The 13,582-nt window shown below is 33.4% G+C and overlaps 2 protein-coding genes across 2 annotated transcripts; one reads left to right on the plus strand and one right to left on the minus strand.

The window, feature by feature from the left end:
• Window positions 1-2,507: 2,507 nt before the first annotated feature.
• LOC104218847 (DEAD-box ATP-dependent RNA helicase 52B-like) lies at window positions 2,508-6,963 on the plus strand. The gene is made up of 6 exons (XM_009769430.2): window positions 2,508-3,200; window positions 3,329-3,412; window positions 4,353-4,595; window positions 4,887-5,054; window positions 5,157-5,270; window positions 6,058-6,963. Exons 1-6 carry the CDS (start codon window positions 2,727-2,729, stop codon window positions 6,634-6,636), a joined length of 1,662 nt encoding a protein of 553 aa, XP_009767732.1. The 5' UTR covers window positions 2,508-2,726; the 3' UTR covers window positions 6,637-6,963.
• Window positions 6,964-10,873: 3,910 nt separating this feature from the next.
• On the minus strand, window positions 10,874-12,810 carry LOC104218848 (translationally-controlled tumor protein homolog). The gene is made up of 3 exons (XM_009769431.2): window positions 12,633-12,810; window positions 11,646-11,719; window positions 10,874-11,521 (listed from the first exon to the last, which is right to left on the minus strand). The coding sequence occupies exons 1-3, from the start codon at window positions 12,658-12,660 to the stop codon at window positions 11,117-11,119; spliced, it is 507 nt and encodes a 168-aa protein (XP_009767733.1). The 5' UTR covers window positions 12,661-12,810; the 3' UTR covers window positions 10,874-11,116.
• Window positions 12,811-13,582: the final 772 nt, after the last annotated feature.

Genomic DNA, 13,582 nt, shown 5'->3' on the forward strand with positions numbered 1-13,582 from the left:
AGTTTTTCTTCTGTTCTTTACTATTTCAGAGACAGACATGTATCTATTTTGTTCGGACCCTATTTGTAGTATTCTTAGATAGTCTGTGAGATTGTGACACCAGTTCTGAGTAGCTTATGTTTATGAATTTGTATCAGTATTATTCTAAATTGTTACACTTCATTCTTCCGTTTTATTATTTCTGTTGTTTATAAAATGTTAACTCACAATTGTTAAGGGTTTAAAAATGAAAAGGGTTAAATAATTGGAATAAATGGCTTGCCTAGATTTTACTAATAAGCCTCATCACGACTTTCGAGCGTGGAAAATTCGGGTCGTGACAAAAGTCTATATTTTAGAGAGATTTTAGGGTTTGTTACTTTGTGGCTAAGTCAATTTTTCCTATAAATAGAGGGGTTCTATTTCATTGTAATTCATCCCAATCAATAAGAATTCTTTCTCTACTTTTTTTTTCTGCAATACTCTTCTTCTTCTTTTATTATTTTATAACAACTTGTTAGATTAGTTAGTATTGATAGGTTATTTTTTGGGAGAAGGAAGCTTATCCCCTGCCGGAAAAAATAATAGAAGCAGAAAGTTTGGAGAGAAACCAAAGTATGACTATATTATTAATAATCAAGATTAGTTTCGAAATTGGTCAAATTTCAATCATCTTGTTTAATCCCTTTTTTATTTTCACTAGTTTTTTATTTGACAAATATACTATGTTAATTAATATAGTATATTAATTAAAGCTATGTGTGGACTTTATGAACATATAAAAAGCTATTTAAATTTAATTTATATGTTGAGAGACTCATATAGCATATAATAGGAATAAATGTGAGATTTCGAGTGTTATTGTTCAAAAGAATATAGTAATATATTAATTAAAGTATGTTGGCAAACAATAAGTAAATTTAAAAAATGAACCTTCGAATTGGCATGACCTTTTAATTACTTTAAATAAACTAAATAATTTTAAATATTTTATAAATTTTAAGTTTTTTTGGTTTTTGTAGATGATATTTGTGCATCGTAGATGAATGTATAATAGGAATCATTCTAATCGTATGGGATTAAGGGATGAATTTAAAGAAGGGGTTGCTGGATTTATTGCTAAGGCAAGGACACTCGATGATTTTCGTATTGCAAGGATGATTATGCGCTCTTGTGTAAAATGCAGGTGTGTTAAGTTATTGGGAGAAGATGTTGCTACGTTAGCATTAGGTATATTAAATAGGAGAGAAAAAAAGTAATAAATAGGATCTGATCCCTACTCCTCTAGGTAAATAACTCATCATTCAACCAAGTTCATCATTTAGCCTCTTTGTAGCGTGGATGTCACCGGATAATATTAGACCAATTTTATAAAATATAAACATAAAATACCTAATTTGACGAAGAAACCATGAGTTCATGTGCTCATATACTTGCCTAAAATCCGCCCCTGCCTCCTTTATCCAAATTTAGGATCGGCAGAGTAGCAAACTTACACAAATGGAATTAAACACAACAATACGATCTGTTTTATTTTTTTAATATTGGAAATAATGCCTTCTAATAAAAGTACTTTATTAACTAACATGAATTGAATATTAAGCAAAGTGAGTAAGTTTTTGTCAATAAGAATCATTGTTAGCCTACTCATTCTAACCTTGACAAGTAGGTTTACTCCGGTGCGGAACCACGTATATCAAAAATGGTTCAAATGAACCCGTTTCATCGATAAAATATATTGTGTATACATGCATTTATTATCTAATACAAATTATTTATATAACAATGAATCCACTTGACACAACACACGCGTTGTGGTCAAGCGGATTCAAAGGCTCTTGATGGTTTAGTAATCGACTCCGCATAACAACACTTTAGCTTTTTGGCTTTTGAGTATTAATATTTTTGTTTGTAGGGCCGCATTACCCTAATTAAGTTCAATTCAGAGTTATTTGTATTAATTTAGTTTAGTTAATACTCTTTCTTTTGATTTTTTTTGTTGGTAAATAACAACATTGTTTCTACAAATGAGAAAAATATTTAAATAATTTTATATGCTTTAGAGCTTAATATACTTTTAAATTTGTTAGCAAATAGCTAAATTTGTTAGAGCAAAATTAGTTCAAGTAAGTAAGTAATTTATTCTAAAATTAAAATTTTAAATAGAATTTGTAGTACTTTTATTAAAAAAACTTGCTCAACAGGTAAAGCTAAAAACGTCAACTTAAAAATAATGACTTCATTTGTTGTAATGAATAAAAAAGAAAAAATATAGTGGAGCAAATCTCGCTTGTTATATCTGATATCGTTCTTATTATTGGTGTCGTGTTTAATGAAGCCGCTTGGGTCCGTTACTCTACGTAGTGGTGAATTACTCGGAGATACTCCAGAATTAACATAAATTTCATCCTATCGTCATCAGTAAAAATCAGTTTTTATATCAGGAAAGATACGTTGGTCTCTAATGTTGATGTGCATTGTACGCGCTTGAAGGGTGAAGAAATTACCAAAATGGTATACACTGCCCCTCTGTTTCCCAGTCTTCCACTCCCCCTCTCTCTCTCTCTCTCTCTCTCTCTTATATTGGAAATCACACCTAATTGGTTCTCTTCTCCTCCAATCATCACGCGCGCGCACAATGATCCCCAAAAGAGATACATAATACTATAACAGTAATGGTCTATCAAAACCTTTAAACCTTAGCTTTCTTTCTCACCAGCTTTTGTCCTTTAGGGTTGTTTTCCAAAATGAGTATGCCATGGAATGGTTCTTATACCGAGCCAACTTGCTCCAGTCGTTCTACTCGACCCACTTACCTCCCTCCTCACCTGCGGAACCCATCCCTTCCTCCACGTTCAAATGTTGAACAACTGAACATAAATGCATATGATGATGTTCCAGTGGAGGTTAGTGGGGCTGATATTCCGGAGCCACTGTCGTCTTTTTCGGAAATTGGTGACTTGTATGATAACATAAGAAGGTGCAAGTATGTGAAGCCAACGCCGATTCAGCGATACGCAATACCAGTCGGAATGGCGGGGAGAGACATTATGGCTTGTGCTCAGACGGGTTCAGGGAAAACGGCTGCGTTTTGCTTTCCCATTATCAGTTGGATTTTGAAGGACAAAAGGACTACTACTAGTATTAGTACTAGGGGAAGGGGAGGTTGCGCTTTTCCTCTTGCTCTCATACTCTCTCCTACTAGAGAGTTGTCTTGTCAGGTTCCCTCCCTCTTTCATGCTCCATTCTCTTTTTCATTTATACAAGGGCAAGTGTGACTTTTATGGCTACTTTTAACTCTTACTATGTTCTTTTTTCATAATTATTTTTATGGGTATATTTTGTGTAGATACATGAAGAGGTGAAGAAGTTCTCTTACTTGACAGGATTGAAGGTTGTGGTTGTATATGGAGGAGCACCCATAACACCTCAGGTTTTTTTTTTTTTTTTTTTGTTGCTTTGCCTTACTGTTTGTTGTTTTTCTGTTTCCCCCTTTTTGGGTGTAATTTGTGTCTTCAGTTGTTGCTAGAGTCGAGATCATAGAAAATGGTATGGTGGTCTGGAGAATATGTTTGTACCCTAATGCATAGCTAAAAACTTGTTGCAATGCTGTAGTCAAGATCTCCATCAGTTGTGTTAAAATGATTATAAAAGGCTGTGTGCTTGTCTGGTGGCAGGCATGAGTTGCTGCCTGCATCCTCCTTTGGCTGAGTAATTGCTCTTTATGATCCCCTTGTCTCCTTTCGTATAACACTATTGATTTCATGAGCTGCACAATCTTTTCTTTCACAACAATTTTTTCATACAATTTTTAAATATTTGTAATCATAAAAAAGGTGTAGGTGATAGTTTCTAATTATGTTAAGAAAATAAATCAACTAATGTTGGAATTGAGATGGAGGTTTGTCCCTTATCATTCATTCTTTTTGAGATGGATGGAGTAATATTTTCTCTTGTTCCTCTTATTTTCGTCTTACTGCTTGCTAGGGGAGAGTATCTTATTTAGTTTCTATGCAAATTAATTTGATTATGTCACCCTGTATTTTCTAGACGCCTTCATGTTTACTCACCATCCTAAAAAAATAATAGGATATTTTGTTTGCATCTTTGGCTTTTAGTATGGACCAGTTTTACAATGGTATGCTCATTGAACCTCACCTTAATTCTTTCACCATTTCCTGCAATCTTTGCTTCAACTGGCTATGCTTTATTTCCTGGATGCATTCTTTCTTACTTAGTATCCTTAAGTACTTAACAAAAGAAGGTTTAGCATATTTCATTCTTTATCATCTAGGCTAAAGCATGCACGATCAGTTTAAAGCCCTATGTTCTTTGCATCTCAGTCCTTGATTCTAATAACTTTGCTTCTGCAGTTACGCAATCTGGAAAAGGGTGTAGACATTTTAGTTGCCACACCTGGGCGCTTGGTGGACATGATAGAGAAATCCAGAGTTTCCTTACAAGCAGTGAAATATTTGGCCTTAGATGAAGCTGATCGGATGCTTGATATGGGCTTTGAGCCCCAAGTTCGCAAGATTGTTCAGAAAATGAAGATGCCCCCACCTGGTAGAAGGCAGACAATGCTTTTTAGTGCAACATTTCCAACTGAGATACAGGTTAGCTCATTGCCTAGTTAAACTGTTGTTACATATTTACTGAGTGGTGCCTGCATGATTGCATGTGGTGTTTTTTCCCCAGACAAATCTATTTAGTTTCTTTTAGATATTTGTTACATCACTGTCATCAATGAGCCAATCATCAAATATTATGATATGATGGTTTTGTTGGCAAAGTTGTGTGATGATCTTGAATGGTTTGAGTTTGTTACTCTTCTTTACAAGCTAAAGCACTTGGCTCAGGTAATAACTAATATGTGACTGTTGCACCTTTCAATTTTACTCATACAGAGGCTTGCATCGGATTTTCTTTCAAACTACATCTTCTTGGCTGCTGGAAAAGTTGGGTCCAGCACTGATCTAATAGTTCAAAAAGTTGAGTTTGTTCCTGATACGGACAAGAAGGATCATTTACTAAATCTTCTTCATGCTCAACATTCAAATCAAATAGTTGCGAAGGTGAGAAGTCGTATATGTTTAGGGTATTGATTGTATTAAGATTAAGCTGCTTCTGAACATGACCATAAGCAAAATGATCAAATCTCTATATCATTGTTGCAGCTGGCTTTGACTCTAATATTTGTAGAGACCAAAAGAGGAGCAGATACGTTAGAACGTTGGTTGGTCAGGAGTGGTATCCCGTCTATTGCCATTCATGGTGATAAAATGCAGTTTGTTAGTCTCTCTTCCTTCTCTCGGCTTTCAACAAATTCTTTCTCATGCACTTCAATAGTATGAGTCTGCTCAAGCCCATGCTCATTCTGCCTACTGCATGTATTTTAAAGTTTTAAGTCTTGTTATGCCCCTACTCGTTTTATCTATTGCTGATTTAGAGGGTGTTTGGATTGGCTTTTAAGCTGGTCAAATCAGCTTTTAAGCTCTTTTTAGCTTTTTTCAGTGTTTGTCAAAGTCAAAAAGTACTTAAAATAAGTTTAAAACTGCTTAAAATAAGCCAAAAGCAATAAGTTGGGCAATCCCAACTTACTGCTTTTTGGCTTAAAAGCTATTTTTGCTTAAAAGCTACTTTTTTTAAGTCAATCCAAACGGGCTCTTACTCCAACTTTTTAGTAACTCTGTTTGCTAATTGACTACTACTTATGGTGTCAATGTTGATAAACCTGGATGGTTCATACTTTTGCTGCATTATGTTGTCATAATTTAAGATTCTATTCTCAGATGTAGGATCTGTAGTTATATGCGTGTTCATCTGTGATATCTAAACATGTTACACTGCAGTATGATGATTCAGGTTCACGTAAAGTTGGTTAAGCTGATCTAAATAAGATAATTTCATGTTTTTTTTATAGAAAAAATGGGGATTGTGAATAAAAGATATGCTAATAGGCAAATTTCTACTTAATTATACAATCTTGGTTCTGTTACTTGGTAACTTGTGCATTAAACTGATTACGTCTGTTGATGGTATGAAAATTTTTAATGCTCTTCTCACATGATGTTGAAGGAGAGAGAACGAGCACTAAAATCATTTAAAAGTGGACAAACTCCAGTTTTAGTTGCAACTGATGTAGCTGCTCGCGGTCTGGATGTTCCAAATGTTGCTCATGTCATAAATTTTGACTTGCCAAGGAACATAGATGACTATGTACACAGAATTGGACGAACAGGTCGTGCTGGTAAATCTGGACTGGCAACTGCATTTTTCAATGACAAGAATGTACCTTTGGCAAAGGATCTTGTTGAATTGATGCAGGGGGCAAATCAAGAAATTCCTAATTGGCTGAGTGAATATGCTGAAACATGTTACAGCAGTGATGGTGCTAGAACAAGTCGCTATGTTGGAAGTAAGTTCGGGGGCTATGATTACAGGAGTGCTTCCTTCCATAGTGGTAATGGAAACTACTCTAGCCAGTTTGTTGATACAGAAGATGCTACTAATTATGCTGTGTCCGCTAGTGCTTTCACCTACGGTGCTCCTTATGCTGCGGGTTGTTATGGTCCTTCTGAAATGGACTCCTTTCCTGCTGCTTCATACACTTACAGTTTTGATAATGCGCCTGTTGCTGCTAGTGGATGGGATTGAAAATTCAGGTTGTATAGCCCCGCAAAAATTGTGACAGTTTGGTAGTAAGCATTTGCTAGTTGACTACTAATTAAAGCTTTTGCTAGTTGACAACTAATTGAAGGACAGTGTAGATGTTCATGATGACTTCAGATTCAGAGGCAGAATGGTGATACATATACTGTCTCGAATTGATCTGTCTGACTTATATTTTTGGGATCATCTAATGCTTTTGGCTGCATAGATATATTTAGGTCCTTTGCTGGATGAACTATGTTATGTATTTCAAACGATATTCCTGTTATATCCGGTTCTGTCATGGGCCATAATTTCTTAGCTGCTTGTAAAGCTGTTGTCCAATGTTATATCTGGTTATGTCATGTCCATATATATATATCTATTCTATACTATATTAAAAGCACGAAGGCCCTTAGCGTAATATCGTTTGACTTTTTTACCCTTTTAAAATAGAATTCATATTGGATAAAATAGTCATTTGATTATTTACCTAATATATTTAGGATCTTATAATCACCTAAAATTTTGTATATTAAATTCTTCCTTATTTAAAATACTACTATATAAGAAGTCCAAATATTTAGGACTTTAAAGCAATTACAATTATAACTAATACAAATCTTTCCAAACATGAGCTGTCGACATAAAAATGTAAAGTTTACATGGAAATTTTACCTCATTAATATAGTGGTAAAACTAGAGCATTTTTTGAGCTATATTTTAAAATTCAAGTTTATTTACATTCAACTAGATAATATGTGTGATTGATATTATTTGTCGAGAATTTAAATGATTGATTCATGGGTAAAATACTAGCACTTCGGCCCAAATTAGAATATATTGAACTATCTGATAAGTCTATTCATTCATATATTGACATTTATTTTACAAATTGAAACTAGATAAAAAGGGAAAAATCAGATTTATATAATTATAAAACCAAACAAAAAGCACAATTAAGTTAGATTAAATAAAATACCACAAAAATTATATAGTGTTGGATTTAGTCTCAAAATTCTTTTGAATCGCAATACCTTGCAAATTACGAATACCAATTTCAAGCTACTTTAAGAAATATAATAAAAAACTAATGTAACATATACATCTTTTACGGAAATTTATTTAATATTTCAACTAAATCTTGCGCATTAGATCCTTTCCTTATTATAATCATGTGATATAGTAATTTTATAAAAGAAAATTAATACCAAAAATAAAAAAAATTCAAAGAGAATAATTAAAAACATAACTATTACTTGTTTTAAGTTTGAATTATTCGTTGTATAAAATTATAATCAATTAATTTTATATAATTTAATTATCTTTAAATAAAAAATGAAAGTGAAAAAAAGTAATTAGTAGGAAGCTATAACTAAATTAGATAGTTTTTTTTGCTAATAAATTAGATAGTGTCAATCGGCTATCCTTCGCTTTTTTTATTCTTAATTACAGATATATAATCGATAATAAAATTAAATCAATTAGTTCATATAATTTAATTATCTTAGTAAAAAAATAAAGAATAGAGAAAAATATTTGTGAAATTTATGTTTAATTATCTAGGTATAAAATAGTGTGTCATTAGCCTTTAATCAAAGATTCATACTATAGAATTTATGTACCAAAATATAAAACTTTATAATAAATTATATAATTAGATATAAATTATTTTAATATTTACAATTATTATTATACTCTTTAATCAACATCCAATTCTAAAAATACTTTCTAAATGACACTTAACAATGCACGTTAGGTATACAAAATTTAATAATATTTATATAATTTTTTTTAAAGTTATAAATTTCTTAATATGTAGTACACGGGCAAAGCGCATAGGAATAAATTCTTTTAATCTTTTATATTGTTTTTAATGTGCCATTTATTTCAAAATTATTATAAATTTTTTATTGGCATGGTGATATAATTTATGATGCACGCTTTAATTATTGATTTAAACTTCATTCTACTTAGTATTTTGCATGTTCATATGTAACTTTATTCATATATCTGATATTTTCTTATATTGTTCTCATGCCAATTTTGATTGTATAAATTTTTTTGAGACGAGAATAAGCAGAAGAATCAAAAGAAGGGAATAAAATAGGATTGAAATGGTGATAATAATCCTAAATTTTTTTAGATGACTAGATTCATTTATCTTATTCAAAAACTGTAATTCTCCAATTTTTTTTTCTAAACATTTATCCTTTGAAATTACAACAATTGAAAATATAATACAAGGTTAGTATATATGGAAATCACAAATATATCAATGCTAAACTGATAAGAAAAAAAATACAAAATCGTGATGAAGCATATGTAGTTAAACACATTATTCTTGCACATATATTTACTTGACGCGAGGCACACGTGCAACGCACGTACACTAAACTAGTATATATATATATATATATATAGCTCCTGATATGTACTAGTACTTTTGATCTATGTTGCGCGGACTCTCCAAAATGTAGCCACACCCGTGTCGGATCCTTCAAAACTACATTACTTTTGGAGGATCCGACACATATCCGACCATATTTTTGAAAAGTCCGAGCAACATAGCTTTTGATGGCAAATTGAAAGAAAGTCCAAGAAGTCCTTCGAATTTATTCGCAGTAAAATTATACAAAAAGAGTGCCTCTTTTTTCTGAAGGAACCTCTTCATTTTGCAGAAAATTTTGCTTAAAAAGTTGCAAGATTATTATGCTCTAATCCAGGCAACTTTTTCTGATAGCAAAAACTTGTTGCAGGGACCTAAGCAGTGAGTGGACAATAGCTCCAAACAAGCAGAAGTTGGTCACTTTTTTTTAAAACTGAGAAACAGCAGTTCAATGGCAAATTATAGAACATGAGAATTGATCTGCTTTAATTTATCATGAATACCTCAGATATTGCAGATTTCCTACTTCACGGAAATTCCAAAAATGTCTAGGAAACATTCAAGAATTAAATTATGAATCAAAAAGTTCTCCCACTTGCATATAAGAGGCAGATGGGGCAACAAAAAAAAATCTCAGTCCCAGCCTTTTGATCAACCTAAACATCAGTTTTACCTTCCCTATGCTGGAAAATAGTGACATTTAGCATGACGGGCGAGGTGCCACAACCTGCTAGACCATCACAACTCGTACAAGCCACGTGTAGTTTCAAATACAAACAACGACAACGCAGTAAAATTTCACTAATGGGGTCTGTGGAGGGTAGTGTGTACGCAGACCTTACCCTTACCCCGAAGGAGTAGAGAGGCTGTTTGGAAAGACCCTTAGCTCAAGAAAACAAAAAGACAAAAGGAGACAATATTAGTATCACCACAGAAATCATAGGAAAAATAGGAACAACATGAAATCCAGAAGAAAGATGCAAACCAAAAGCGTTAGCTAGCAAGTATGTCCTGCATTGAAAAGTGAAATAGTAAGACACAACATTGCCACTAGCTATCTTACACAAAAACCCTATCAGACTTGTCTCACAAAGGTACGAAGTAAAGCAAGACTCGTCTATCTGCTAACCTACAACCCTAATACTCGACCTCCACATCTTCCTATCAAGTGTCATATCCTCGGAAATCTGAAGTCTCGCCATATCCTGTCTTATCACTTCTCCCCAATATTTCTTAAGCTTCCTTCTACCTATTCGCGTGCCCTCCACAGTTAGCCGCTCACACCTCCTTACCGGAGCATTTGGGCTTTTCCGCTGAACATATGCCTGAACCATCTAAGCCTCATTTCTCGCATCTTGTCATCAATGGGGGCCACGTGCACCTTCTCCCGAATACCGTCATTCCTGATGTTATCCATTCCGCACATTTACTTTAACATCCTCATTTCTACTACTTTCACCTTTTTAAATGTGGCTACTATTTTTAATGCTTAGTGCCTGAGTTTAGTGTTTGTCTTCGTGAAAATTCGGATTTCTATTATTTACACTTAGACGAGGATGTTCAGGTGCTCAAGGTACGAAGGGAACTATCTTTTGCACCCAATTTGGAAGGAGAGTGTCTTCGGTACATTTGGAAATAAACCATCACACAAACCTGCTTTTGCACCCTCTTACCATTTGTAATAGTACCTAAGACTAAATAAGGAATAATATAATCGGAAACTTTACCAATTGACTGCAACCTCAAGTAAATGGAACTTGAGCCACAGCTAAAAGTCTTGGTTCATAATTTTACACTTCATACATATTATCGTTGAAATTCTTTTAGGACAAAAACAATTTCAAGACCTCGGAATAATGCAAAATTGCTAGTACATAACAACAAGAATGTCCAACAGTCACTAAAGCAACAAATCAAAAAGAAATTTGCTACCATCTTAGGTATATGTGTTGATTCTTCAATCAATCCATAGAAAGCACACAAATATAGAAGCTGCTATATAAGTTTGCAGTACAAAATTTAACTTCAGACAACTGATTTAATGGTTAAAAATACATCAAAACCGAGAACACATAACCGGTCAAGCACCTACTCTTTTTAACACTTGACCTCCTTGAGTCCATGTGCAAGGTACAAAAAGGTCGGATCAGTGGCGCCATCCTTGTAGTAGGCAAACACCATTCCAGTATCATCAGCCATGCTCTCACCAACAAAGAATTGAAGGTCACTGAGCTTTGACAAAAGGTACTTGGTTGCTCCTTGAATGTTGTTCTTAAAAACTTCTTCCTGCTCTGCGCCTAACTTGGGTGTAAGGCTCTTGATATATTTCTTCATGTAGGCAACAAACTGCTTCTTGTCAAAAGAAGGCTGCTCCTGAAGCCTGAAAGTGTCAACAATATCAACAACCTTGATGGCTTGATCATCAACACCTTCGTCTTCATCTGCACCTTCAGCAGATGGATTCGCCCCGATGTTCACATCAACAGCTCCCTGAACAACCCACTGAAATGCAAAAAAAGAAGAAAAAAAGACATCACAACCTTTCTTATACAATAGACAGTTTGTAAAAATATATACGTGTTAAGAGACAAAATGTGTGGTGGCAAATGAAGTTAAAAAATCCTACCTTCCCTTGTACTTCCCAAAGCACTCCATTCTCAAGTTCAGTGTAGGGAAATGAATCCGAAAGGAGCTCATCCCCTGCAATATTGGAGCATTTATTTAGCAACACTACATCCCACAATAAACAGGGGACACCAAAAAGGACTCAAAGAACAAATGTTAGAGATCTTCAATAAATCCAAAAATTATAAAAGAAGAAACTGTTCATAGTGAAGGGAACAGGGAAGAAATAGCTGCAGATCCATAGGAAAAACTGTCTCAAGCACCAAAAAAAATAAAATGACTGGTTGATGTCATAAAGAAATATCAGATTCATCTACAAAGGAGTACTACAATTCTACACGAGCAATTGGACTTTGAAGGCGCAAACACCATATAGGAGGATTAATTACTGTATCAGACCGAATTCACGGGGCAGTGGGTGACTTAAATTAAAACATGCATTACAACAGTTCTAAATGACACTCCCTCCATCCGTTTATAAAATGACAGTTTTTGAAAAGTTTGGTGTTATATATAATACATTATAATAATATAGAAAAACTAATCTAATAATGATTGAGTAAACTAATACGGCAGAGGCCATCATCACATCAACAATATCGAAGTTCCAAAATTGAATAGTTTAGCGAATTAAAATTATTATGTTAAACCTTAACACGTCGAGATAAATACAAAAATTGGATCGGGAGTATGACCTTCCTAACATAATACAAAAGCAGATCCTCTTCCAAGCCGCATTAATAAAAAAACACGGTTGCCGAAATATACAGAGCTAATCCAACTAGTCAGAAAAGAAGATCCATACAAGAACAGGACTTTTCACCAATAACTATTTGTAAGGAATCCAGCACATAGCAACAACGATCCAAAACGAACTACAGAATCATCACACAAGCAAGGATTTAAACAGCCCATGCTAAAAACATCGAGCAATTTACATCCCAAATAAAAAAAAATTTTAAAAAAAAAAGGAAGGATAGAAAAGTACCGGAGAGAAGATCCTGATAAACCAACATTATCGTAGAAAATTTTTCTCTGTTTCTCCCTCTGAAGAACTTGCTCAACAAAAACGCACAAGAGGAGGAGAAAACAGAGAGGCCAAAGAGGGTTCCCAAAGTGGCTGCGTCGTGATTTTTTATAGTGGAGCGCCTTTACGGGGTTAGGGTAAACCAAGTTGGTTTACGAAATGACAATTATAGTCCTCTCGGGATTGGGGAATTGCGTTGTCGCCCTTTTGTTGGGCCCCACCAACTTGTGTGTTTGTGTGTGTGTTTTTTTTTTTTAAGGATATGTGGAAAGATATGGGTAATTACTTGGTTATGTATTACATGATCTGATAATTATACAATACCTTAATTTTAACGTAACTAGTAATGCGCGGAAACTAATCATGTTAAATATTATTTAAGTTATTTGAATTGTAGGTAAACAATCTTAAAATTTACATTTTTTCAGTAAATATAGATAATCATTGGATATTAACTACATGAAAAAAATTAACCATTTTTTTTATTTTTCTTTTTGGATACTATTCTTGCCGATGTCATTGGATCCTAAAAATAGTGAGAAGCAAAATAATAACTCATATTTATGGCAAAACAATCAAATGTTGAGACACTGAATGACTCTTTGGATAAGATTTAACTCTTTTACTACTACTTGAACTCTTATTTGGTGTGTTGATATCTCTTAAAAAATATTTCTTTCTTAAAATTTCAGTTTCTAAAATATTATTTTTCAATAATAATTATATTTATAATAATGTAATTGAAAATATTATTCTTAATTCAAAATTCATTTTAGTTGTCTATCTAAAAATATAAAAAATTCTTTAGCTAGTGAATTTTTTACTCCATTTTAATATTTGACATTAACCATGTTAAATATCTGAGTTATTTTAATTATATGTAAATAACCTTAACATTTAAACCTTCTAAA

The sequence above is a fragment of the Nicotiana sylvestris genome, chromosome 10, assembly GCF_000393655.2.
Source record: "Nicotiana sylvestris chromosome 10, ASM39365v2, whole genome shotgun sequence".
NCBI classification, from domain to species: Eukaryota; Viridiplantae; Streptophyta; class Magnoliopsida; order Solanales; family Solanaceae; genus Nicotiana; species Nicotiana sylvestris.

What these genes read in the sequence shown, in the direction of transcription:
- LOC104218848 (XM_009769431.2), bottom strand. Translation starts at nt 12,660, where the DNA reads ATGTTGGTTTATCAGGATCTTCTCTCCG. An exon ending in TTATCAGGATCTTCTCTCCG is followed by an intron (nt 11,720 to 12,632) that starts GTACTTTTCTAT and finishes CCAATATTGCAG; the next exon opens with GGGATGAGCTCCTTTCGGAT. An exon ending in TTTGGGAAGTACAAGGGAAG is followed by an intron (nt 11,522 to 11,645) that starts GTAGGATTTTTT and finishes TTTGCATTTCAG; the next exon opens with TGGGTTGTTCAGGGAGCTGT.
- LOC104218847 (XM_009769430.2), top strand. Translation starts at nt 2,727, where the DNA reads ATGAGTATGCCATGGAATGGTTCTTATACCGAGCCAACTTGCTCCAGT. An exon ending in CTAGAGAGTTGTCTTGTCAG is followed by an intron (nt 3,201 to 3,328) that starts GTTCCCTCCCTC and finishes TATTTTGTGTAG; the next exon opens with ATACATGAAGAGGTGAAGAA. An exon ending in CAAATCAAATAGTTGCGAAG is followed by an intron (nt 5,055 to 5,156) that starts GTGAGAAGTCGT and finishes TCATTGTTGCAG; the next exon opens with CTGGCTTTGACTCTAATATT.